This window comes from Aethalodelphis obliquidens, unplaced genomic scaffold, assembly GCF_003676395.1.
Source record: "Aethalodelphis obliquidens isolate GAN/ISIS:26980383/991018 unplaced genomic scaffold, ASM367639v1 scaffold146, whole genome shotgun sequence".
Taxonomy (NCBI): Eukaryota; Metazoa; Chordata; class Mammalia; order Artiodactyla; family Delphinidae; genus Aethalodelphis; species Aethalodelphis obliquidens.
The window spans coordinates 124,301-145,638 of NW_020838090.1; the positions used below are offsets into that span (position 1 = coordinate 124,301).

The window sequence follows — 21,338 nt, forward strand, 5'->3', positions numbered from 1 at the left end:
GAGGCGGAGCTCGGGCGGGGGCGACGGTCACCTGATCTGCGGCGGCCGCGGTGGGTCCAGGCAGTGGAGGCCGAGAGGTTTTGATGGCGGCGACGGCGGTGGATCGAGTGCGGGCGGGGATGCGGCGGTCCCTGGCGCTCTGGCAGATGCCATGGCTGCCGCTGGTGATGGTGGCGGCAGCGGCGGTGGCGGTGGCGTCGGAGCAGCAGGTGCCGCTGGTGCTGTGGTCGAGTGACCGGTGAGCGGGGCGGGCCGGGGCGGGCTGCGCTGCGCGCCGCGTCGGCTGAGGTGCCCTCGCCCGACTCCGGGGCTGTCCTTGGCGAGGGGCGGCGGGGCCCAGAGGGGGACTGTCCCTTGCTCGGCGGCTCCATAGCGAGTGGGCTGGGTCTAAGCTCTGGGCCCCACGCATCAAGCTGGGAGCCCGTGGGTTTCCGATCTCAAGCCATGAGCCTCCGCTTGACAGCACGTCTTCTGTCCCCTGCCAGAGACCTCTGGGCTCCTGCGGCCGACACCCACGAGGGCCATATCACCAGCGACATGCAGCTCTCTACCTACTTAGACCCCGCCCTGGAGCTGGGCCCCCGCAACGTGCTGCTTTTCCTTCAGGACAAGGTGCGCCTGCCACAGCCCTCTCTCCCTCGGTCATCAGGAGGCAGGCAGGCCCCCTCCCCCCCCCCGCCCCAGGACACTGAGGCCCATTCCTCAAGGGAAGCTTCAGGGACCTTGTCCCAACTCTAGGGAGGTGTGGTTCCTCCCTTGGGAAGGCATGTAGGAGAACGTTCAGTGGGAATGGTGAGGGCCTTGAAATGGCACCCGCTTGATTGGGGGAAATAAAGGGTCAGAGGCCAGATGCCCAGTGAGTGCCAGACCCTTATCTGATCTACTCTACATGGTGGGGATGATGAATCCTGTTTACAGATCAGAAGAGTGATGCCCAAGGATGGCAAATGACTTGCCCAAGGTCACACAGCTAATGGGTGGCAGAGTCGTGATTCTAACTGTAATCATCGTAAGAGAGAGAATCGAAGAATGATCACTTACTGAGTGCTTCATTCGCACTATGCTGAGCTGATGTCATTATCTCGGTTTTACTGCCAAAGAAGGATTGGCTGAAGTTGTGTGGCTTGTGCAAGCCACAGCTGGTTCCAGCCTGAGTCCGTTGGACACCCCTCCACCCCAGGTTTGTGCTCATATCCAGCACACTGTTTACCCTCCCATCTGGGTCTTTCTGCTCCTAAAGCAGGCACGTAGACCACAAGAAGGTTCTAGGGCAGTGTAGGACTGTCGTTTGGGAGGTTATCGAGCTTCTGCTTGTCCGTTCCTCATTGATGGCCTGTATGGCTCATTCCCCTTTTGGTCTTGCTCTGTCGTTCTGTGGGCAGGTGGTGGTGGCTGTGCTGGCCTGTAGTCTTTCCAGGAGGTGGTAAATAATGTAGTCAGACTGGAACTCAGTTCTAGTTCTACTACTTACTGGCCTTTGGACATGTGAAATACTCTGCGAGTGCCCCTTTCCGCATCTGTAAAATGAAGACACCACTGACATCAGAGGGCTGTGAAGAACATTTCTCACAGTCCGTGTGAAACATGTAGCTGGCATCCCCACCCTGTCTTATGGCATTCCTTCAATTCATTCATTTGTCAAATATGGACTCTGCCTACTGTGTACCAGGTACTAGGTGTTGGGGACACAGCAGTGAGCAGAATAACCCAAGCCCCCCCGGAGATGCTGACATTGTCGTGAGGGTGACAGGTAAATGCTAAGTTGGTGTATGATACAATGTCAGTTCTGTAGTCCTTAGAGAAGAAGGAAGCAGACTAAGGGGACAGAGTGACTGGCAATGCCGTTTAAGGTAAGGGTGACCAGGCAAGCGCTCGCTGTGGAGGTGGTATCTGAGCAGAGACCTAAGTGGAGGGAGGGATGGAGCCGTGTGGCTGTAGGGGAAGGGCATTCCTGACAGAGGTAACAGCAGGTGCAAAGGCCCTGGGCAAGGAGCGCTCCTGGTGAGCCCGTGGAAGAGCTGGTGTGGCTGGAGTATAGTGAGCGAGAGAAAGGGGTAGGAGATGGTCAGCCAAGGAACTGGGAGACAAGGGGGGAAGACGTTGGTTGCAGTTCTAAATGTGGCAGGAAGCCTTGGGTGATTTCGAGCAGGGAGTGCCATGAGGACACAGCGGTGGTTCCTGGGCTTTCAGAATGAGAGCTTAGGTGGCCAGACAGGGTCAACATTCCTGCCCAGAAGGGAGAGGAGGCCGGGCAAGTATGTATACTAAACAGGAGGAGGTTAGGGAAGCTGATTAAGATCTCCTCTGGGCCTAACCAGGAAAAGCCAGAGGAAGCTGGGAGTTGGGATGGAGGGGCAGAAGCTGAAGGACATCTCTAGGTTGCAGAGGAAAAGGGATGGGGTTGGGGCTACCGTGGCCCAGAGAGCTCAGAAGCCTTCAGTGCTTTCTCCAGCATGTTCTGAGATCCTCACCTCTCTCTCCCCTTCCACCAAAACCAGGCAGGGAGGGGCACTTCTCCCCCTCCTCTGCAAAGGGTCCCATCCAGACCGGACGGACGCGGCTCTACCTGTCGCAGCTGGCGCGCAGGCTCTCCTTGTCTCTGACTTCTGCCCTGGGGGGCGTGCAACCAGTGCTCCTGGCTGCCCCCCAGCTCCTCCCCACAGCTTCCCTCTTCCCTCCGCAGCTCCTCCCGTCTGCTCGCGGCGGGTGGCTGACTCTTACTCCCGAGGTTACCATGAATCAGCTGCCCACAGACTTCCTTCCAACCCCATGACCACCTTCCTTGTTCCCTCACCCTGCCAAGAGGGTGCTGGAGAAGACAGAACCTTCCACCGCCCCACCCCACCCCTAAAATACACCGTTGCTCACTCTTCGGACCAGATCAAATTTGACTCTAAATGAGATTCTGCTGGCCCTGCAAACGCACAGGGAAGGTGTCTGCCCCCTGCCCTGGCCCTAGTCCAGCGTTCTGAGGCCATCTCCCTGCTTCCCTACTAGCTGAGCATCGAGGACTTCACAGCGTATGGTGGCGTGTTTGGAAACAAGCAGGACAGTGCCTTCTCTAACCTGGAGGTAAGGGTCCTCTCCCAGCTGCAGGCCCTGGAGGCCATCCTGCGCCCCCTCTCCCAGCACAGTAAGAACTGTCCCCTCAGGAGCCAGAGATGCTGGCTGAAGGTAGAAAGGCCTTAGTGTCAGGGCCAGGGGTGTGGTGTGTTTTCTTTGTTACCTGGAATGAGAGCCGGTGTGGGTGTGGGCGTGGCTTTCCAGAGAGGTCTGGGAGGCTGGCCCGGGTCCACTGGCCCCTTGCTAACTCATCCTCTCGCCTGCCGCTCTGTCCCCAGAATGCCCTGGACCTGGCCCCCTCCTCTCTGGTGCTTCCTGCCGTTGACTGGTACGCGGTCAGCACTCTGACCACTTACCTGCAGGAGAAGCTCGGGGCCAGCCCCCTGCACGTGGACTTGGCCACCCTCCGGGAGCTGAAGCTCAACGCCAGCCTCCCGGCCCTGCTGCTCATCCGCCTGCCCTACACAGCCAGGTACGGCCCGGCCTCTAGCCTCAGGGCCCAGGCCCCGGTGGCGCAGCTCAGCCGAGGAGAACAGCCCTCCCGTTAGCACCTTGAGGCCCTCCCAGAAGGTGCCTGTGTGGCCAGAAGAGGCGGGAAGGACCTCAGCCCGTCGGGCCTCCTGAGACAAGGCAGACGTGGGCCTTGCTGGCGGGGAGCTGGCCCGCCTAGCGGGGACCATACACGGAGCAGGTGGCAGGGACTTGAGCTGGACTCCGGAGCTGGGGGAGGAGGGCCGGGGGATTCCAGGCGGGGCTGTGAGGTGAGCAAAGGTACCGGTGGCGGGAGTGGGCCCGCAGCTCGAGTGTGCTAGGTGGCGGGGCTACCAGGCAAGGACGGCGGCCCAGGGCAGCGGAGGCCGTTTGGATTTGGGCGTCTCTAACGTTCTGTCTCTTCCCCAGCTCGGGTCTGATGGCACCGAAGGAAGTGCTCACAGGCAACGGTGAGTGGGGTCGGGGCGGTGCACGGTTTCTGTCCTCATCCCACCCTTGGCCGCAAGGAGCTGGCCCGCGCTGCTCAGCCCCTCTGCCTTCCCAGGGTGGCCCGCCTGCATCTTGGCAGCAACTGGCCAGCTGAGCAGGGCCCCGCCGGTCCCCAGGCCTCGGCCGTCTCTGGCTGGGCCCAGCCTGGCAGAGCTGTTGGGTGTCCAGGGGCCTTCCGTGTGCAGCCTGGAGCCAGTTTCCACTCAGGCGGCCTGAATCCTCGGGTTTGGGCTTGAATATACCAGCAACGTTTCAAAAAACAGTTCCAAGGACTGGTCTTCCTTTGGCTGTAAAGGACAGTCATTCCTCCTGGCAAGGTCACTGGACACTTTCCGGGTGTAGAGTTGGAGTTTTCTGTGTCTGTCTGTCTTTCCTCCCTCCACTGAGTTAGGATGTGGCATTAGGGATTCAGTGACTGGGGCCACGGTGGCCGGGGGGAGGCTGGGGCTGGGGGGATGATGAGAAGCGGCTGCTGGAAACAGCGAACACCAGTGAAGGTTGCTGGGACCCGGCTCTGCGAGGGTCTCGGCGTCCCACCAGAGGACGTGCCGGTTGCCGGCGACGGGGACCGCACAGGGCAGACATCCGGCGCTCCCCAGCTCAACACGGCGATCCCGCTGAGCACCGTCAAGAGAAGCATCCGAGAGGGTGCATGGAAGGCCCCAGCCTCGCCCCTGCCGTGTGACAGTCGGGCGGGTTCTCACGGGCAGTGGCAAGCGTGGCCGCGAGCGGCCGCCTGTGACTTGCTTCTCTGCCCGCCCCCCCCCCCCCCCCCCCCCCCCCCCCCCCCGTTGCTCCTCAGATGAGGTCATCGGGCAGGTGCTGAGCGTGCTCAAGTCGGAAGACGTTCCGTACACGGCGGCCCTCACGGCAGTCCGCCCTCCTAGGGTACGTGCCCTTGCCCAGGGCTCCGGGATGTGTGGCCAGGGGCCTGGAGGGGGGCCGGCTTCTCCTCCAGGCAGATGTCGGGGCGGGGGGCGTGGGTGAGCCGTGAAGTCCTGCTTCCTCCTTCCAGGCGGCCGCTGCCCATCTCACCCCAACAGCCTTACTGGCTGGCGTATTCGGACAGTAAGTCCAAGTGTTCCTAAGGTGCAGAGACGAGAAACATCACAAAGGCTTAGGGGCCACCAGGGGAAGGCTTCCCAAAGGAAGCTTTGAGTATGAGCGTGACTGGTGGGACTTGAGATGGTGGAGAGAGTGCCCAGCGGGACCGCAAGGGCAGGCCGTTTGTTTCAGGGCCTGCTGAGAGAACCAGGGCTGTTGAGAGAAGGCTTGTGGGCTCTTTCTGCAGGTGGCCCGCGATGTAGCCTTGGTGGCTGGGGGTCTGGGTCGCCAGCTGCTGCAAAGACAGTCGGCATCGCCTATGATCTTTTCCCCTGTGAGTTACAACGACACTGCCCCCCGGATCCTGTTCTGGGCCCAAAACTTCTCGGTGGCATATAGGGACCACTGGAAGGACCTGACCTCCCTCACCTTTGGGGATGAAGACCGCCTCAACCTGACCGGCTCCTTCTGGAACGAGTCCGTTGCCAGGTAAGGGCGAAGTACGTGCCACTGAGGGAGTATGTGTTGGGGGCTGTCCGCCGTGGGGATGCAGGTGGCATTGTGGCGGGGGGAGGCTGGCGGAGGGCTCCTGAGTGGGCGTTGCTCAGAGCTCTGCCTCCTCACGCCTTCTCGTCCTCGGCCCGACCTCGGTGGTTAATACCTTGGGTCCTGCTACTTCCCCCTTGGGCAGCCTCCGCAATCCCCAGGGGGAGCTGAAGGAGTGGCCATGGGTTCAGGTGAACCAGAGGGAGGAGCTCTCAGCTGGAGGTGGGGAACCTGTGTGCTGGCTGGTTCCTGACTTAGGGTGTGATGGGGCCTCAGTTTTCCTGTCTGTCAAGTGGGGGGCACTGCCTCTTCAGGTGGCTGTGAGGACCCCGTACAGCTTAGGTAGAAGGATACCTGAGGAACTTGCTCTAAGATGCTCAAGGCCATCCCAGAACCTGAAAACTCACCTCTTCCTCTGACTCTGCAGGCTTGTGCTGACCTACGAACAGCTCTTTGGTACCACAGTGACATTCAGGTGAGTCCGAGAGGCAGGTGCGGGTGGGCTCGTGCGGCTCCGGCCTCTCCAGCTGCCTGACACCTCCACGGCCTCCCCCAGGTTCATTCTGGCTAACCGCTTCTACCCGGTGTCTGCCCGACACTGGTTTACCCTGGAGCGCCTTGAAATCCACAGCAATGGCTCCGTCGCCTACTTCAATGCCTCCCAGGTCACGGGGCCCAGCATCTATTCCTTCCACTGCGAGTATGTCAGCAGTCTGAACAAGAATGGCAATCTCCTCGTGCCCGGCACACAGCCCTCTCTCTGGCAGATGACTTTTCAGGACTTCCAGGTAGGAAGGGGGAGGGACCGTGCCCGGAGGTGGGGAGCCCAGGGTGGAGGTAGCCCAGTACTGGGAGGGGCTGGGGGAGCAGAGGCCTGAAGAGTCTCAGTGTGCTTTGGGTTGGGGTTAGGGCTTGGGAATGGAGTTGAGAGTCCTGTCGCCTTGGTGCTCCCACGCCCTTACTGGGCCTCCCTGTGCGGGGCCACTCGGTGCTTTCTGTCCCACAGATCCAGGCCTTCAACGTGACGGGTGAGCAGTTCTCCTACGCCAGTGACTGTGCAGGCTTCTTCTCCCCGGGCATCTGGATGGGGCTGCTCACCTCCCTGTTCATGCTCTTCATCTTCACCTACGGCCTGCACATGATCCTCAGCCTCAAGACCATGGACCGCTTTGACGACCACAAGGGCCCCGCCATAGCTCTGACGCAGATCGTGTGACCCTGCGTCTGCGGGGGGGGTGAGGGCGTGCTGGTGTCCAGGTCGTCGCGTTCCCACCAGAGGCATGCTGGACGGGAGGGCTTCCCCTCTGCCTACGGTAGCATGACTCCTGGCTCCTCTTAGCCTGTCTGGCTCTCTGTTCAACCTGCTGAGGGTCTTCCCTGGGCTGCCCACTCCCCACCTCTATCACCAAGGTGTATGTATTCTGCGTAGACAGTAGGCAAATTTCCCAGGCTTGGTCATTGTGAAGGAAGGGGCCGTGAGTTCTAGGGCCCGTCCTCCTCCCCCTTTCTCCTTATTTATTCTCATTTCTCCACCTTCGCCCCTTGCTGTTTATAAGTGCTTTAGTGTAGCCACTGCTCCCTCCCCAGGCTCTGTGGGGCTCCTTGTAGCAGCCAGGAGCTGGAAGTTCCCTGAGTTTGGGGGGGGTGTGGAAGTACTATTTAACTGTCTGTCCTGCTTGGCTGGTGTTATTGTTTTTTGGTGATGTTGTGCTAAGGATAAGCAGTGCACTGGGTTTTTTTTTTTTGGCCTGAGAAGGAAGGGACCTCCATGGCAGGGGGGCTGGGTGTGATCTCTGGGTGCCTGGCAGGAGCCTGGGGTGCTCGTGGTTTCCTTCCTAATAAAATAAAGACGGGTCGCCATGCTTGGGCCTCTTGTTACTCATTTCTGCGCTGGGCACAAGGGAGGATGCGCTTGGCTGAGGGCTGCCGGAGGAGGCGTGCGAAGGTACCCGTAGCCTAGCGCGACCAAGAGGGAGGCGGGAGGGTCTCGCACGGGTCCGTCCTGCGGGCTGCTTTTCCGGCGGCCAGGGGAGGCCGAGAGGGTTGTTAGCAAGCTGCGTCCCTAACCGACTAAAGGAGGGCGGGGGCGGTCAGCGCCCGGGAAGGGGGTGGAGACGGCCGCGACAATGGCCGCCCCTACGTCCCTAGGGGGCCGCCTCGGGCTGCCGCAGCGGCGCGCACCCAACCCGCGGGGCCGCGCTGAGCTTCCCGGGGGGCGGGGCGCGTGCGGCTCCCGCGCACGGATCCCTCGCGGACCTCAGCACCGGCTGCCGAGCCGCCCCGCCCGCCCCGCCCGCCCCGCCCGTCCCGCCCCGCCCGCTCTCCCCTCAGGGCCGTTGGCGAGCGGACGCTGCCCGCAGAGCCGCGCTGGTGCTGGGGCCCGGACCCCAGCAACCCTCACGGGAGCCAACCCGGGGAGGCGGTGGCCCCGGTCGGCGCGGCGGGGGCGGGGAGGGGCCGGGACTCTTTGACGCGGCGGAGGGGTCGGGCTACGGCCGAAGCGCCGCCATCTTTGGTCCAGTGCGGCGGAGGCGGCGGCGGCGGCGACGGCGGCGGCGGCGGCGGTGGTGGTGAAGGAGGAGGAGGAGGAGGAGCCGACGGGCGCTGACACCGAGGCCTGACCATGGACGAGGAATATGATGTGATCGTGCTGGGGACCGGCCTCACCGTAAGTGCGGCCTCTGGCGTCCGGGGCTCCGCCTCGCCCTCTTCTCCCCGGGATGCTGCAGCCCTCGGCCCCATCCTCCCATCATTGCCATCGTGGCGCTGCCGCCCCCGGCGTTCGTGTCCCCGAAAAGACAGCCCCATGCCCATCCCCCCTCGACGTTGCTTCTACCCACTGTCTTGGCCCATCTCCAAGAAGCGGCCCCTCTTCTGGCCGCCCCCCCCCAACTCCCCGGGCCCCGACCCCTGGCCCCTCCCGCCCTCCCTATTCCGGCCGGCAGGGCCGGAAAACGCACCTCCGCTCGCCCCGATGTCTCCCGTTGCTCCTGACCCCGCCCACCCGGCCCCCACCCAAGGCCAGCCCAGCATCCCCTACCATTTTGCGCTAATTCTGGTGGGGATGTAGTAGTACAAGGACCGCCGGTCAGGTCGGGGGACCTGGCCAGGATGGGCCCTCATCCCGCCTCCCCGGGTTCTTATGGGGCCCGGGGACCCATGGAATGTTCCAGAAGGAGCAGCAGTGGGGGCAGTGACCACATTCCCGTTACCCCACCCCGGTTTCCCGTGGAGACCTCAGGCTGAGTCGTATTTGCAGCCTTTGTCCTTGGGCTGATGACAGTGACTGGTGAGGGTGTTTACCCTCCCCCAAACCCCCTCGGACTGCTGCCTTGAGAGATGCATCCCCTTCAGTCGGGTGCAGAAGCTCCTTCCGTGGCTGGGAAGGCTCACGGTCAGGAGCTCCTCTCTGAGGAAAGAGCAGCCCAGGGTGGGGCCTGGGATTTCAGTCCCATGCTAACTAAGCCTTTTTTTGCTTCCCGCTTGGGTCCCTTTGGCTGTGCAGCTAGGTCGTCCCTAAGGTTCATTGTGTTTTATCTGCTTTTCTGTGGGGCTCTACGTAGGTAGATGACTTTCTCGGTATCTGGGTTGCTGGAAGACCCTGCGTGTGTCTGCTGGATACGGTCTTCCTTGTTCACCTTTTTGCCTAGCAAGGTTATGAAAGGAAGCCGTGGTCAAATGAAGCACCACCCCCAATTTTAGGCAAGGCGACCAGCCACGGATGGAAGGAGCTGTCCGTTGGGGCACAGTCCTTCCAGCTTTGCTCTCCTCTCAGGGTTGGGGTGGGGAATACATCAGGGCTCCTGGTGGGAATGTGGGCAGGTAGGAGTGCAGTGAACATCGCCCCTCGCCCAGGAATGTATCCTGTCGGGTATCATGTCCGTGAACGGGAAGAAGGTGCTGCATATGGACCGGAACCCCTACTATGGGGGCGAGAGCTCCTCCATCACCCCCCTGGAGGAGGTAGGGTGCTTGGGGCCCAGGCCCATCCCTTGTTAACCTCTCGTGTGGGGTGCGGAACGAAGCAGCTCCCCAGGTTTTCTGGGCGGGGGGTGGGGGCGGGGGGGGTCCTTGAGGTGCATCCCGGTCTCTCTCTTCTGCCTGCAGCTGTATAAGCGTTTCCAGTTGCTGGAGGGGCCCCCTGAGACGATGGGCCGGGGCCGAGACTGGAACGTTGACTTGATCCCCAAATTCCTCATGGCCAACGGTGAGGGAGATGAAGGAGGTATTATGGGGGGGGTGATTGGGATGACCAGAGGAGGGTCAGACTCCAGAGAAGGGCAGCCAGACCAGGTGGAGCTTCTGGAGTGAGCCACGCTGACTCTTGCCTCGCCCACACCACCCCGCAGGACAGCTGGTGAAGATGCTGCTGTATACAGAGGTGACGCGCTACCTGGACTTCAAGGTGGTGGAGGGCAGCTTTGTCTACAAGGGGGGCAAGATCTACAAAGTACCATCCACCGAGACTGAAGCCTTGGCTTCTAGTGAGTGTGGGTCCCCTGAGCCGGGGAATCGTGGGGCGGGGCAGCTGTCCAGAGCAGGGCACCCCTTGCCCAAGGTCACGTTCCTCACTCCGCACCGGAAGCCCCTTGCTCTGTCACCCCTCTGTGCCCTGGGCCATGCCTCCCGCTGGTTGCCAGGAGGGGAGTCCGCGTGCGGAAGGGATGTGGAGTCCTTGACAGACTTCAGGTTTTGACAGGGGCTTCACCTGATTAGTGAAACGTCCCCAAGTGTCGGAGCCGGGAGGGCCCTCAGAGCCGTCCAGCCCGACTCATTCTTCGTACATATGGGGAAACTGAGGCCAAGAAGCACAGAGGGGTTCATCTGAGGTCATGTGGGGGTCAGCAAGAGAACTCAGCTGGGAGCCAGGGTGCGCGCTTGCTCCGCCTCCTTGGTGGGATGGAGAGTTTCATTGTCTGTGGTGCAATGATTGTTTTCACGTTGCCCGCGCAGATCTGATGGGCATGTTTGAGAAACGGCGCTTCCGTAAGTTCCTGGTGTTTGTGGCAAACTTTGATGAGAATGACGCCAAGACCTTCGAGGGCGTTGACCCCCAGAACACCAGCATGCGTGACGTCTACCGGAAGTTTGACTTGGGCCAGGATGTCATCGACTTCACTGGCCATGCCCTGGCGCTCTACCGCACCGATGAGTGAGGGGAAACTGGCATGGCAGACCACCCCTCATCCGGCCCTCACCCTGCCCTACCTGCTCCTGCCTGCTGTTCTCTTGGCCCACGCCTCTCGTACTCAGCCTCGTGCTCGCTTGCCTGTCGCCTTTTCTGTCCCTTCCCTACAGTTGACCCGTGGGCTTCCCCAGGCCATTGAGGGTGGTGGGAAGGCTGGCCTGGTGCCTGGGTGGGGTGAACTGGGGGTCCTGCTGTTGGAGCCTCTTCTGACCCCATCCCCCCAGCTACCTGGACCAGCCCTGTCTTGAGACCATCAACCGCATCAAGTTGTACAGCGAGTCCCTGGCCCGGTATGGCAAGAGCCCGTATCTGTACCCACTCTACGGCCTTGGCGAGCTGCCCCAGGGCTTTGCAAGGTAAGGGCGTGGCTTCGGTCGGTTGGCGGTCCCAAGAAGGACTGAGGCCAGCGATGGAAACGGCCCCCTTGGGTACCTCCACAGCATTTTGTACTTTCCCACTGTGGTCCTAGTTCATTTCACTCCATCCTTGGGTGGTGACACCACAGTGGGGTATTGACGTTCAGAGTTGAAGAACCACAGATGGGGGCTTGCTTGGCTCCTGGCCTGAGTCAGGCAGCGCTAGGACTGGGCACGGGGCCTGGAAACCTCGAGTCGGATTCTCCAGAGCCCTTCGTTCTGTTTCCCAGAACATTTCCGTGAGGAGCCACCCTCACGCTAGCCCTCCGCCGAGCATTCTGGCGATAAGCTCCGGAGAGGAAGGAGCACTCCAGGTTCAGTCCTGAGTGTGTGGCTGCGACAGAGTTGGGAAGGGCCGCCAGGTCTCCTGAGCTCTGCCTGCCTGGGGCCGCCTTCTCTGCACCCTCGTGCTGGTAGGGGCAGGTGGCGCAGTATCACTGGTCCCCGTTTGTCCTGGGAGGGCGCCCTCACCATCACTCTCCCCACCACAGGTTGAGTGCCATCTACGGGGGGACCTACATGCTGAACAAACCCGTGGATGACATCATCATGGAGAACGGCAAGGTGGTGGGCGTGAAGTCCGAGGGAGAGGTGAGCCGTCCCCGCCGCGCAGGCACGCTGGTCTGGGCGGGGTTCGCCCCCTCCTTAGAGGTGCTCTTCCCAGTGACCCTGGCTCTGCTGGGTCCGCTGCTGCTCGGCTCTGAGGGCCTCGGGCTGGGGACCGGGGCTCCAGAAAAAGACTATGTAGCCGATCTTGTTGGCAGACGTCTGCGTATCAGGGCCCCCCTCCCCGAGGTACAGGAGGAAGCTGCATGTTGTGGGAGTGTCCTGCCTGCCGGAGCTGCCAGCCCTCGTCGTGAGTCCAGGCCCTGAAACCCCGAGGGGTGTGATTAGATAGGGACAAGGCCTTTTGGTGTTTTCACAGGTGGCCCGCTGCAAGCAGCTGATCTGTGACCCCAGCTACGTCCCAGACCGCGTGCGGAAGGCTGGCCAGGTTATCCGTATCATCTGTATCCTCAGCCACCCCATCAAGAACACCAATGATGCCAACTCCTGCCAAATCATCATCCCCCAGAACCAGGTCAACAGGAAGTCAGGTAGGACTGGAGGAAGTCATGTGTTCTCTCCGGTGTGGCTCAGCCTGGGGGCTGGCTCCCTGCCAGACCCCTCCATGGGAGAACAGGGACCCACACTGCAGTCCCCATGACCTGAGGTCCAAGGCATTGGCTGGCTTGGTCTCTTCTCCTCCGTGAGGGTGGCAGCTTGGATGCTGCCCGCTCTGCAGGGCTGGGGAGGGTGGGCGGGCCAAAATTGAGCTTGGCCCCCCACATGCCCGTGTTAACCGAGCCCTTCCTGCGGACAGACATCTACGTGTGCATGATCTCCTATGCACACAATGTGGCCGCGCAGGGCAAGTACATTGCCATCGCCAGCACCACGGTGGAGACCGCAGAGCCCGAAAAGGAGGTTGAGCCGGCCCTGGAGCTGCTGGAGCCCATTGACCAGAAGTGAGGGGCTGGGGGGCTGGGGCGGAAGCTGGGGGGGGAAGGGCGCCAAGGAGCCGGAGGGTGGGCATCAGGGAGGGCAAGGCTGGTTGTGAGACCTGTCTCGTCCCTTCCATCTGCCCATCAGGTTTGTGGCCATCAGTGACTTGTACGAGCCCATCGACGATGGTTCTGAGAGCCAGGTAAGCAGCCTGTCCCGGCCCCGGCTCCTGGCTGCCCGCCCAGGGCCCCTGCCCAGCTCACCTCAGGCCCCGGGCGCTGGCTGTTTCCAGGTGTTCTGTTCCTGCTCCTATGATGCCACTACACACTTTGAGACAACCTGCAACGACATCAAAGACATCTACAAGCGCATGGCAGGCTCCGCTTTTGACTTTGAGAACATGAAGCGCAAACAGAACGATGTCTTTGGAGAAGCTGACCAGTGATTGCCGACCCCGGCCCCAGCCCCTGGTACCCTCTGCCCCAACCTGAGCCTGTTCTCCTCAAGGGCTGGGGAGATGGGCGTGGCTGGGCACCCCCGTTTCCAGCATCTTCTGCTTCCCCCACCACATTCCTGTCATCCACCTCATTGATTCACTGACCAAATCCTTAACCTTAGTGATGGTTTGGGAGACGGGGGGGGGGGGGGGGGGTTGGTTAGTATCCTCTTTCTTGGCCCTTCCTTATCCTGGGAGAAGGGGGTTCCTCTCCTTGTGTGTGTCTCTCCCCCCACCCCTAATTCTTCTGCTCTGTTCGGGAGGAACGTGGAGGAAAAGCTGACTTCTGCCCCCACCGCTCTTACCCCTGCTCTAGTGGCCTTTGGAGATGCCCCCTGCCTCCCCCCACCAGCTCTTGTGTGTTGGAGAGAAGGGGCCCTCCCAGCACAAAGTTGCAGTCCTTTCCCTACCCCACCCCCGTAATTTATTCTAATTTATTAACTTCGGCCCACCCTGTGTGAGAAGGGAGCACTGTTCCCTGCAGCCTCACGGTGCGGCCTGGGGCTGCGGAGCAGCTACCCTGGCCTGGCCTTCCTAACCCTGGCGACCCTGGTGCAGCCTGGGAAGGAAGAGGGCTTGGGTGTGGCCCCATTGGAGGTTGATTTGGTTTTTGTTTCTTGTCTTTGTGTCTGCTGGTACTTGCTGAGAGAGAAAAGACATGTGAGCAAAGCAGAAGGAGGTGGGAAAATGGATCCAAACCCCGTGTGCCCTGCCCTATTCCTTCCCCTTAGTGGTGGGAAACCCTTATCTTGCAAAGTGAATGTGTCCCCTTCCCCAACCTCTAGTGTATTTCACAGAAAACAAAACCTCCCAATAAAACTGTGTTGAAACCTGAGCCCAGATCGTTCGTTTTATTTCCCCAAAGCTGCATCTGGAGAGGGCCTTGGCTCCCTGGGCTGTCCTCCTTTCCTACCCAGGCTTGGGACTGCGTGGGGTTTGGCTTTGCTCCTGATGGCTGTAAGAGGTGACTCCATCAGGAAGGAAACAGGTCACATCACGCCGCCCAAGGGGTCAATGTGAGAGGAATCGAGGGAGAGGGGTCTGGCCTGGGGTGGGGGCTGAGGTGGAGGAAGCAGAAGCGCAGGCCCAGCCTCATGGCCTGGGGAACCGCGGGGCTGGGGCCCAGTCTTGGGAGGGGAGTCAAAGCCAAGGAAGCAGGGGGAACCAGGACGCTCTCAGGCAGGGAGTCAGCGAGGGGATGGGGATCTGCCCTTAGACTGAGATCAACATCGAGGAAGTGAGGGGCCCGGGGGCCCAGCCTTGGGGTCAACAGAGGGAAGCAGGACTGGGAACCCAGCCTCGTACCGGCGGTTATTGTTGAGGAACTGATGGGGAACCTATAAAGAGAGGGACCGCGGCGTCCAGCTTCCGGCGGCCGGCGGGGCGGGGCCGCTAGCGGGGCGGAGCTGGGCGGCACGCAGTCACGTGCCGGGGGCGGGGCGCGGTGGCAGGGAGTTCCCCGGTAGCGACGTCACGGCGCTGGGGTCAGTTGACTGCACGGCCGACTCCACAGCCGTTGCCGCCCGTGAGACTCGGCCGGACCGCTGTCGCTGTCGCCGCCGCCATGGCTCAGTACAAGGGTGCCGCGAGCGAGGCGGGCCGCGCCATGCACCTGATGAAGAAGCGGGAGAAGCAGCGCGAGCAGATGGAGCAGATGAAGCAGAGAATCGCGGAGGTGCGGGCTGGGCCGGGGCGCCTCGGCGCATGCGCGCGGCCCGCCGCCCGTGCTCTGCTCCCGCCGCCCGGGGTCGTGCGGGGCCCCGGGGAGCGGGAGCAGAGCGCGGGCGGCGAGTGGGGGTGGGACCCTTGCTCGCCGATCTCTAGCAAGGGGCGGAAATGAGCCGGCGACAGTCTGTTCATGTGTAAAATGGGCGCAGAAGGCTGAGAGGAGGTGGGCTGTGACAAGCCTCCAGCAGGAAGGAGCCACACTCAATGGTTACATTTTTGGCATTGGGGCGATCCTCGAGGGCACAGAGCATTCTTTCTCTGGCCCTTCAGCCCTGAGAGTCAGGCCCAGATCCAATGGATATCAGGAAGGGTGGGCCCCAGCCAATCCACCGGACTCATTCTGGAGCCCTTTTCATGGGACAGAGGCAGGCAGGAAGGTCTGGGGGGCTCGCGGTTCACTAAGGGCTTCAGTGAGTGGCCAATGGCAGTGGGCCGTCAGGAAGGAAGGAGCCCTCCACTTAGGCCTTTGGGGGAGAGTCAAGAGCAGGGCCTCGGCGCAAGGGGAGGGCAGGCCTTAGGTACTGTGGCAGCCGGGCCCAAGGAAGTGGCTGCATGCTGAGGCCCGGTGCTGCCTCGGTTTACACTTGTGCCCCAGCCCCACTGTCGCAGTGCGGACTCAGTGGCGGGACGGAGGTACATTTCTCTGCTGGCCGCCACCTGTGGAGGCTGCTGGCCAGAGAGGGACCTACTTGGTACCAAGTGGGATGGGACTGGGCTGGAGTGAGGAGGCCTCGTGGGAAGCTGTTGGCAACATCTGGGGCAGGAGGGAGCAGCATTGCTCGGTGAGGGACCGGGCCGCCAGCCACTCTCTGCTCCCTCCTGGCACTCCTGGCCTTGGGTCTCCAGAACTTCAGCCTAAGAGCTGGGCGTGAAGAACACCAACCACTGAGTGAGCTCTGGTTCCCAGTGGGACCTGTGGAGGGGCCGGAGCAGCACAGATGGCACGGGGAAACGACCCCACTTGGTTCCCTCGGCACTGGAAGAGCCTCTCACAGCCCTGTGGAACCTTCCATCTGTCAAGGGAAGGGGACATGTCTTTCCCAAGGTCACATCATAGTGAGTCTAGGGACACACCTGGGACTAGAACCCAGGTCCCCGCTTGCATGGTGGGGTGGCAGGTGCCCTCACTGCTGCTTTCCCTCCCGGACAGGAGAACATAATGAAATCCAACATTGACAAGAAGTTCTCTGCGCACTATGACGCCGTGGAGGCGGAGCTCAAGTCCAGCACTGTGGGTGAGCAAAGTGCTTGTGTCCCCACTCCCGGGCTGAGGCCGGCTGCATGGCTGACTCTGGGTGACCGCCTCTTGCCCCCGCGTCTCCTCACCTCGCAGGTCTTGTGACCCTGAACGACATGAAGGCTAAGCAGGAGGCCCTGGTGAAGGAGCGGGAGAAGCAGCTGGCCAAGAAGGAGCAGTCGAAGGAGCTGCAGCTGTGGGTCGTCTCCTCCCAGCCAGCGGCCTTCCCCTCTGGATGGAGCTCGTGCTTGGGGGCGGGTCAGGCTGGTCCTGCACGTGGAAGGGGAGGGGGGACCCTTTTTCATCATCAGAGCCCTGCCTGCCCGTGAACTTGAAGTGCCCCGGGCCAGTAGGACTCCTCTGGGCCTGCGCTGAGTGGGACCCCCACTGAGCACACAGGTGGCTCTGGGTCGGGGAAGGGGCCTCGGGGGTGGGAACGTGCGTGACGGCCACCCATGCCTCGGCAGGAAGCTGGAGAAGCTGCGAGAGAAGGAGCGCAAGAAGGAGGCCAAGCGGAAGATCTCCAGCCTGTCCTTCACCCTGGAGGAAGAGGACGAGGCAGGCGACGAGGAGGAGGAGGCGACCATGGACGACGACGAGCTGGAGAGGGAAGGTGGGGGCAGGTCCCGCTGGCAGAGCTCTGTCCTGGCATCCAGCTCGCAAGTGAAGAAGCACCTCTGCCAACAGCCTTGACTGCCCGCCGCATTCGGGGTCCCGGACCTCACAAATTGGGGCAGGAGGGAAAGGGCCAAGCCTTCACCGTGGCAAAGTTGAGTGGGGGGCTCGCTTTTGGTGGCCGATTGAGTGGGAACCAGCTGTGTGGTCCCTGGGCAGCTGTGTGGGGCTCGTGTGGCTGGGCACCAAACTTAATTCTGTTTGAATAATTTCAGTGTAAATTGACCCAACCGCAGAAACTAAGCGGCTGCTCACTGGACAGTGCAGGACTTGCCCAAGGGAACAAGGGGCCACAGGAACGACTCGGGAAGGCTGAGGTCACCATGGGGCCCCTGTGTGCTGGGCACCCGCTCACGGCCGGGCCAGGGCCGAGGCAGACGGACAGAAGCCGGGTGCCGTCCCTGTCCTGGTGGGAGACACACAGGGAAGCGTGTGTCTCGCTGGGGCCAAGGGAGGGGGGAAAATTGAGTTGGGCCTTCAGGGTGAGGGGAATCTCATTAGCACCCAGAGAGAGGCGGGTGAGAAGCATGCAGAGTCAAGAGATGAGTGTGCCCAGAAGCAGAGCGGGCAGAAGTGGACGCATTTGAGGACCGGGGAGGATGCAGCACAGGCCTGGCCTGGGTTAGAAAGCGTGATGGCCAGGATGTGGTGGCCTGGGATCAGTGTTGGGGAACCACGGCAGGGGATGGCACTGGGACAGCTTTGAGGGGAGCGGCCAGTGCTGTCAGGAGGAAGAGGCTGCCAGCCCCCCGGGGGGAAACCCCTGGGGTAGTCTCACTACTGTTTAGTAACAGTAACTAGTAATATTTGGTATCTAAAATATTCCCACGGGCAGGTCAGTTCCATTTGGTGTGAGCTGCCCATCTGTGTGGCAGAGGCCACCTTTGGGACAGCACGGGTCTGGGGGGAGGCTTTCAACCTCTCTGTGTGTCACTGGGGCTTTGAGGGTGCTTCCCTCCCCCTGGAGGTTTGGTTTCCGGGGCCCGGCCATGGGTAGCTGGCGTGGAATTTTTGTAACTTGTCCAGGCGCTGGAACCCCTGCCCTGGAGTATGGGCTTGTCTTCTAGGTCGGCGGTTCTCAAAGAGTGCTCCAGGGACCCCTGGGGGCCTCCGAGACCCTTTCGAGAGGTCTGCGAGGTCAAAACCATTTTCATAATTGTGCTAAGACGTTCTTGGCCTTTTGCACTCTTGTTCTTTCATGAGCGTGCAGTGGATTTTTCCAGAGGTCACGTGACATGGCATGCCGCCCTCCCTCCGACAGCTGATAGAATGCATGCTTTCGTGTTCTCGAGTCTTTGGCACTTCCCAGATTTAATTTGCAGTTTGGTGACTGTCAACGGTTACAACTCCCAGGGACAAGAGCTCTCTGGGGTCCTTGGTGACTTTGTAAGACTGTCCAGGGTGCCGAGACCAGCAAGTTAAAGAATCACTGTTCTCGTTCATTTGTGTCCTAATTGGGGAAACTGAGTTGCAGAGTCCAAGGTGTCAGGCCTGGCCTGAGCCCAAGTGGGGCCTCTCCTTCCCTCCTCCCCACGGGTTCTGATAGTAGCAACCATAGGACTTTGGGCTTCAGTTTCGTCTCCTGGTAAAAAGGAACGTCGTAACCTTTTGAGGCTGTCGTGAAGAGTGGATGAGACGTCAGATGTGGATGTCCTGCTCCTCTGGTGCAAAGGACCTTCTCTCCCTCTGGCACCGGCACTGAGGCCTTAAGTCCCCCGAGGCACTCCAGGTCACAGCTGATGGGGCAACAATTTGGTACCAGCCTCCTGTTCAGCTGCTGGCAGTGGAGACCAAGGTGAAGGCCCCTTGGCAAGGGCACCTCTCATAAAGGTTTCCATAGGTGCTGTGAAGAGGGCTGTGCGTCCTGGCCAGGACAGTCCAAGAAGCCTCCAAGGAGGTTGCATTTGAGCTGAGGCCTGGGTGACAAAGGTCTGGGGTGCCCCGGAGGCAAGGGCCATCGTGCCACTGACCCTTGTGTTTCCTTTTGCTCCAGAGATCACCACAAAGAAGAGGAAACTGGGGAAGAACCCAGATGTGGACACGAGCTTCTTGCCTGACCGAGACCGGGAGGTAAAGGCGGCCTGACCCCGACCCTGGCAGAGGCTTTTGCTCAGGAAGTGGGGCCCTGCGTGCCCCCCTGGGCAGCCCTGGGCCTCCCTCCTTTGCCTCTTTCTCTTCCAGGAGGAGGAGAATCGGCTCCGGGAGGAGCTGCGGCAGGAGTGGGAAGCCAAGCAGGAGAAGATCAAGAGTGAGGCTCCCGGAGGGGGATGTGTGTGGCCCGGGGCTGGGAGCCGCACCCGCGCTCCTGCCAGCGCTGCTCTGGGCAGCGCCCCGAGCCCCAGGGAGCTGGCAGGGAGTGGGGACACCGGGGTCTGGAGGCCAAGCGGCAATTCTGTTTTGTAGGCGAGGAGATCGAGATCACCTTCAGTTACTGGGATGGCTCTGGGCACCGGCGTACAGTCAAGGTGACGCTGTGGGGCCTGCGCCCCGTGCCCCGTGCCCCTCGCCCCTCGGGCCCAGCCTCCTTTGGCCTCGGTGGGAAGGAGCTGTCAATCCCTTGGTATGGGTGGCCCCTGGGGGTTCGGGGGGAGCAGGGAGGAGGGTTCCGGGCTTCCGTCCTCCCTTCCCAACTCCTCGGTTGGTTTCCCCGCACGGTTTCCCTCTTGCCTCTTCTTGGGTCACTCACAGATGAAAAAGGGCAACACGATGCAGCAGTTCCTGCAGAAGGCCCTCGAGATCCTGCGCAAAGACTTCAGCGAGCTCAGGTGGGGCTGCGCGGGCGTGCAGCGGGGTGCACCGGAGTCTGCAGCCTCAGCCCTGGCGCTCGGGACCCCAGGTGGCGGCTGCTGCTCGCGGCACGCCGGGCGCCGTGCTCCTGAGAAGGGGGCCGTGCCCCCTTTCCCATCCCCCTTCCAGCATCGCGGGCCTCTGCCTCCTAGCTCTGGTGCCCCGGTGTCCTTGGCCACCTGCTATCTGGTCCTTTCTCCCTCAGGTCGGCAGGGGTGGAGCAGCTCATGTACATCAAGGAGGACCTAATCATACCCCACGTGAGTCCCTTCTCTGGGGGCTGCGGGGAGGGTCTCGGGCCGTGGCACACCTGGGGGCTTCGAGGGGGGCCCCGCCTGCCCTGGGTCTTCGGCTCGGGTGGGCAGGGCTGGAACCCGGCTTGCAGGCGGCCGAGGTGGCTCACCTGCCGTCGCCTTCCTGCCCTCTGCTCGTAGCACCACAGCTTCTATGACTTCATCGTCACCAAGGCACGAGGGAAGAGCGGTGAGTGTGCCTGGCCCCGCCCCCCGGCCCCTTGCCCGTGTCACGGGGCGGCAGCTGACGGGGCCTGGCCTCTTGTCTCCTTGTCCCTGCAGGGCCCCTCTTCAATTTCGACGTTCACGATGACGTGCGGCTGCTCAGTGATGCCACCGTGGAGAAGGATGAGGTACGGTGGGCAGGGGCACTGCGCGGGTAGGAGGGGTCCAGCCACGTGGCCCTGAGCCCTGAGCCGCAGCGCCCGGCCCTTCTCCCGTCCTCAGTCGCACGCGGGCAAGGTGGTGCTGCGGAGCTGGTACGAGAAGAACAAGCACATCTTCCCCGCCAGCCGCTGGGAGCCCTACGACCCTGAGAAGAAGTGGGACAAGTACACGGTACAGAAGCCCTCGAGCACTGGGTGGGAGCTGGCCTGGCTGCCCGGCGGGAGGCCCGCCCGGCCCTGCTCAGCTCACCTTTCCTTCTCTGTCCCCTCGTCCTGCACCAGATCCGGTGATGTGGCAGCAGCGCAGCCCCAGCCCCTCCGGCTCCCTGCGGCGCCCTCCCTGCGGCCCCAGGATTCCAGGCGCCCGGCTCCCTGCTCCCGAGACGTGACGGGGCCTGCTCAGCCCCTGCCCCTGGTGCTGTGTTTACCGCCTTTTTCTTTTACGACAGAGATACACACGTCAGAGCTAGAGCTAAAATTCACATAGCATAAAATTCACCGTGTGACCATTTGAAAGTGTACCATCCAGGGGTACTTAGTACATTCATAGTGTTGTGAATCACCCCGAAAGGAGGCCCCACGTCCATTAGCAGCTGACCCCCAGCCCCTCGCATCCCCTAGTTTACTTTCTGTCTGTGTGGATCTGTCTGTTCTGGAAGTTCCACATAAATGGGATTATACAGTATCTCTGCTCTGTGTCTTGCAAGAAAGCGTGTGTTTGGCAGGGGTGGGAGGGTGGGAGGGATCCACTGGGGCCTCAGCAGGCCCAGCTCGTCCCCACTGCGGCACCTACATGGGGAGGAAGGGCGTTCCTCCCCGTGCTTCCCGCCCAGGACTTTGGGCTCCTTTGTGTCTCCTAGCTGCCCGTTCCATGAGGGACACGGCTGGCCTGTGGCTCCCAGCCACCCTGTATCCCTGTCACAGCATCTCTCCCCAGACTGGACATGGGAAGGCCGCTGTGGATGCCCTGTGCTCACTGCTTGCCCACCCGACCCACGGCCAGCTCTGCTCAG

General features: G+C 61.7%; 3 protein-coding genes across 4 annotated transcripts; all 3 read left to right on the forward strand.

The window, feature by feature from the left end:
- Positions 1 to 28: 28 nt before the first annotated feature.
- Positions 29 to 7,496, forward strand: ATP6AP1 (ATPase H+ transporting accessory protein 1). Its single transcript, XM_027099886.1, has 10 exons — positions 29 to 238; positions 486 to 612; positions 2,998 to 3,072; positions 3,342 to 3,535; positions 3,964 to 4,004; positions 4,847 to 4,932; positions 5,336 to 5,577; positions 6,062 to 6,109; positions 6,191 to 6,422; positions 6,641 to 7,496. Exons 1-10 carry the CDS (start codon positions 84 to 86, stop codon positions 6,848 to 6,850), a joined length of 1,410 nt encoding a protein of 469 aa, XP_026955687.1. The 5' UTR covers positions 29 to 83; the 3' UTR covers positions 6,851 to 7,496.
- A 514-nt stretch (positions 7,497 to 8,010) lies between these two features.
- On the forward strand, positions 8,011 to 14,054 carry GDI1 (GDP dissociation inhibitor 1). Its single transcript, XM_027099887.1, has 11 exons — positions 8,011 to 8,302; positions 9,490 to 9,597; positions 9,742 to 9,841; positions 9,984 to 10,118; positions 10,588 to 10,786; positions 11,047 to 11,178; positions 11,730 to 11,829; positions 12,164 to 12,335; positions 12,602 to 12,746; positions 12,871 to 12,925; positions 13,016 to 14,054. The coding sequence occupies exons 1-11, from the start codon at positions 8,258 to 8,260 to the stop codon at positions 13,166 to 13,168; spliced, it is 1,344 nt and encodes a 447-aa protein (XP_026955688.1). The 5' UTR covers positions 8,011 to 8,257; the 3' UTR covers positions 13,169 to 14,054.
- Positions 14,055 to 14,697: 643 nt separating this feature from the next.
- FAM50A (family with sequence similarity 50 member A) lies at positions 14,698 to 21,010 on the forward strand. Of its 2 annotated transcripts, XM_027099856.1 has the most exons (13): positions 14,784 to 14,894; positions 16,098 to 16,182; positions 16,281 to 16,380; positions 16,652 to 16,797; positions 18,853 to 18,929; positions 19,041 to 19,107; positions 19,263 to 19,324; positions 19,548 to 19,624; positions 19,852 to 19,906; positions 20,081 to 20,129; positions 20,222 to 20,292; positions 20,387 to 20,497; positions 20,608 to 20,725. In XM_027099856.1, exons 1-13 carry the CDS (start codon positions 14,784 to 14,786, stop codon positions 20,614 to 20,616), a joined length of 1,020 nt encoding a protein of 339 aa, XP_026955657.1. In that variant the 3' UTR covers positions 20,617 to 20,725. The 2 variants fall into 2 exon arrangements, with proteins under 2 accessions (XP_026955656.1, XP_026955657.1); XM_027099855.1 differs by lacking the exon at positions 20,081 to 20,129 and having other exon boundaries at positions 14,698 to 14,894; positions 20,608 to 21,010.
- Positions 21,011 to 21,338: the final 328 nt, after the last annotated feature.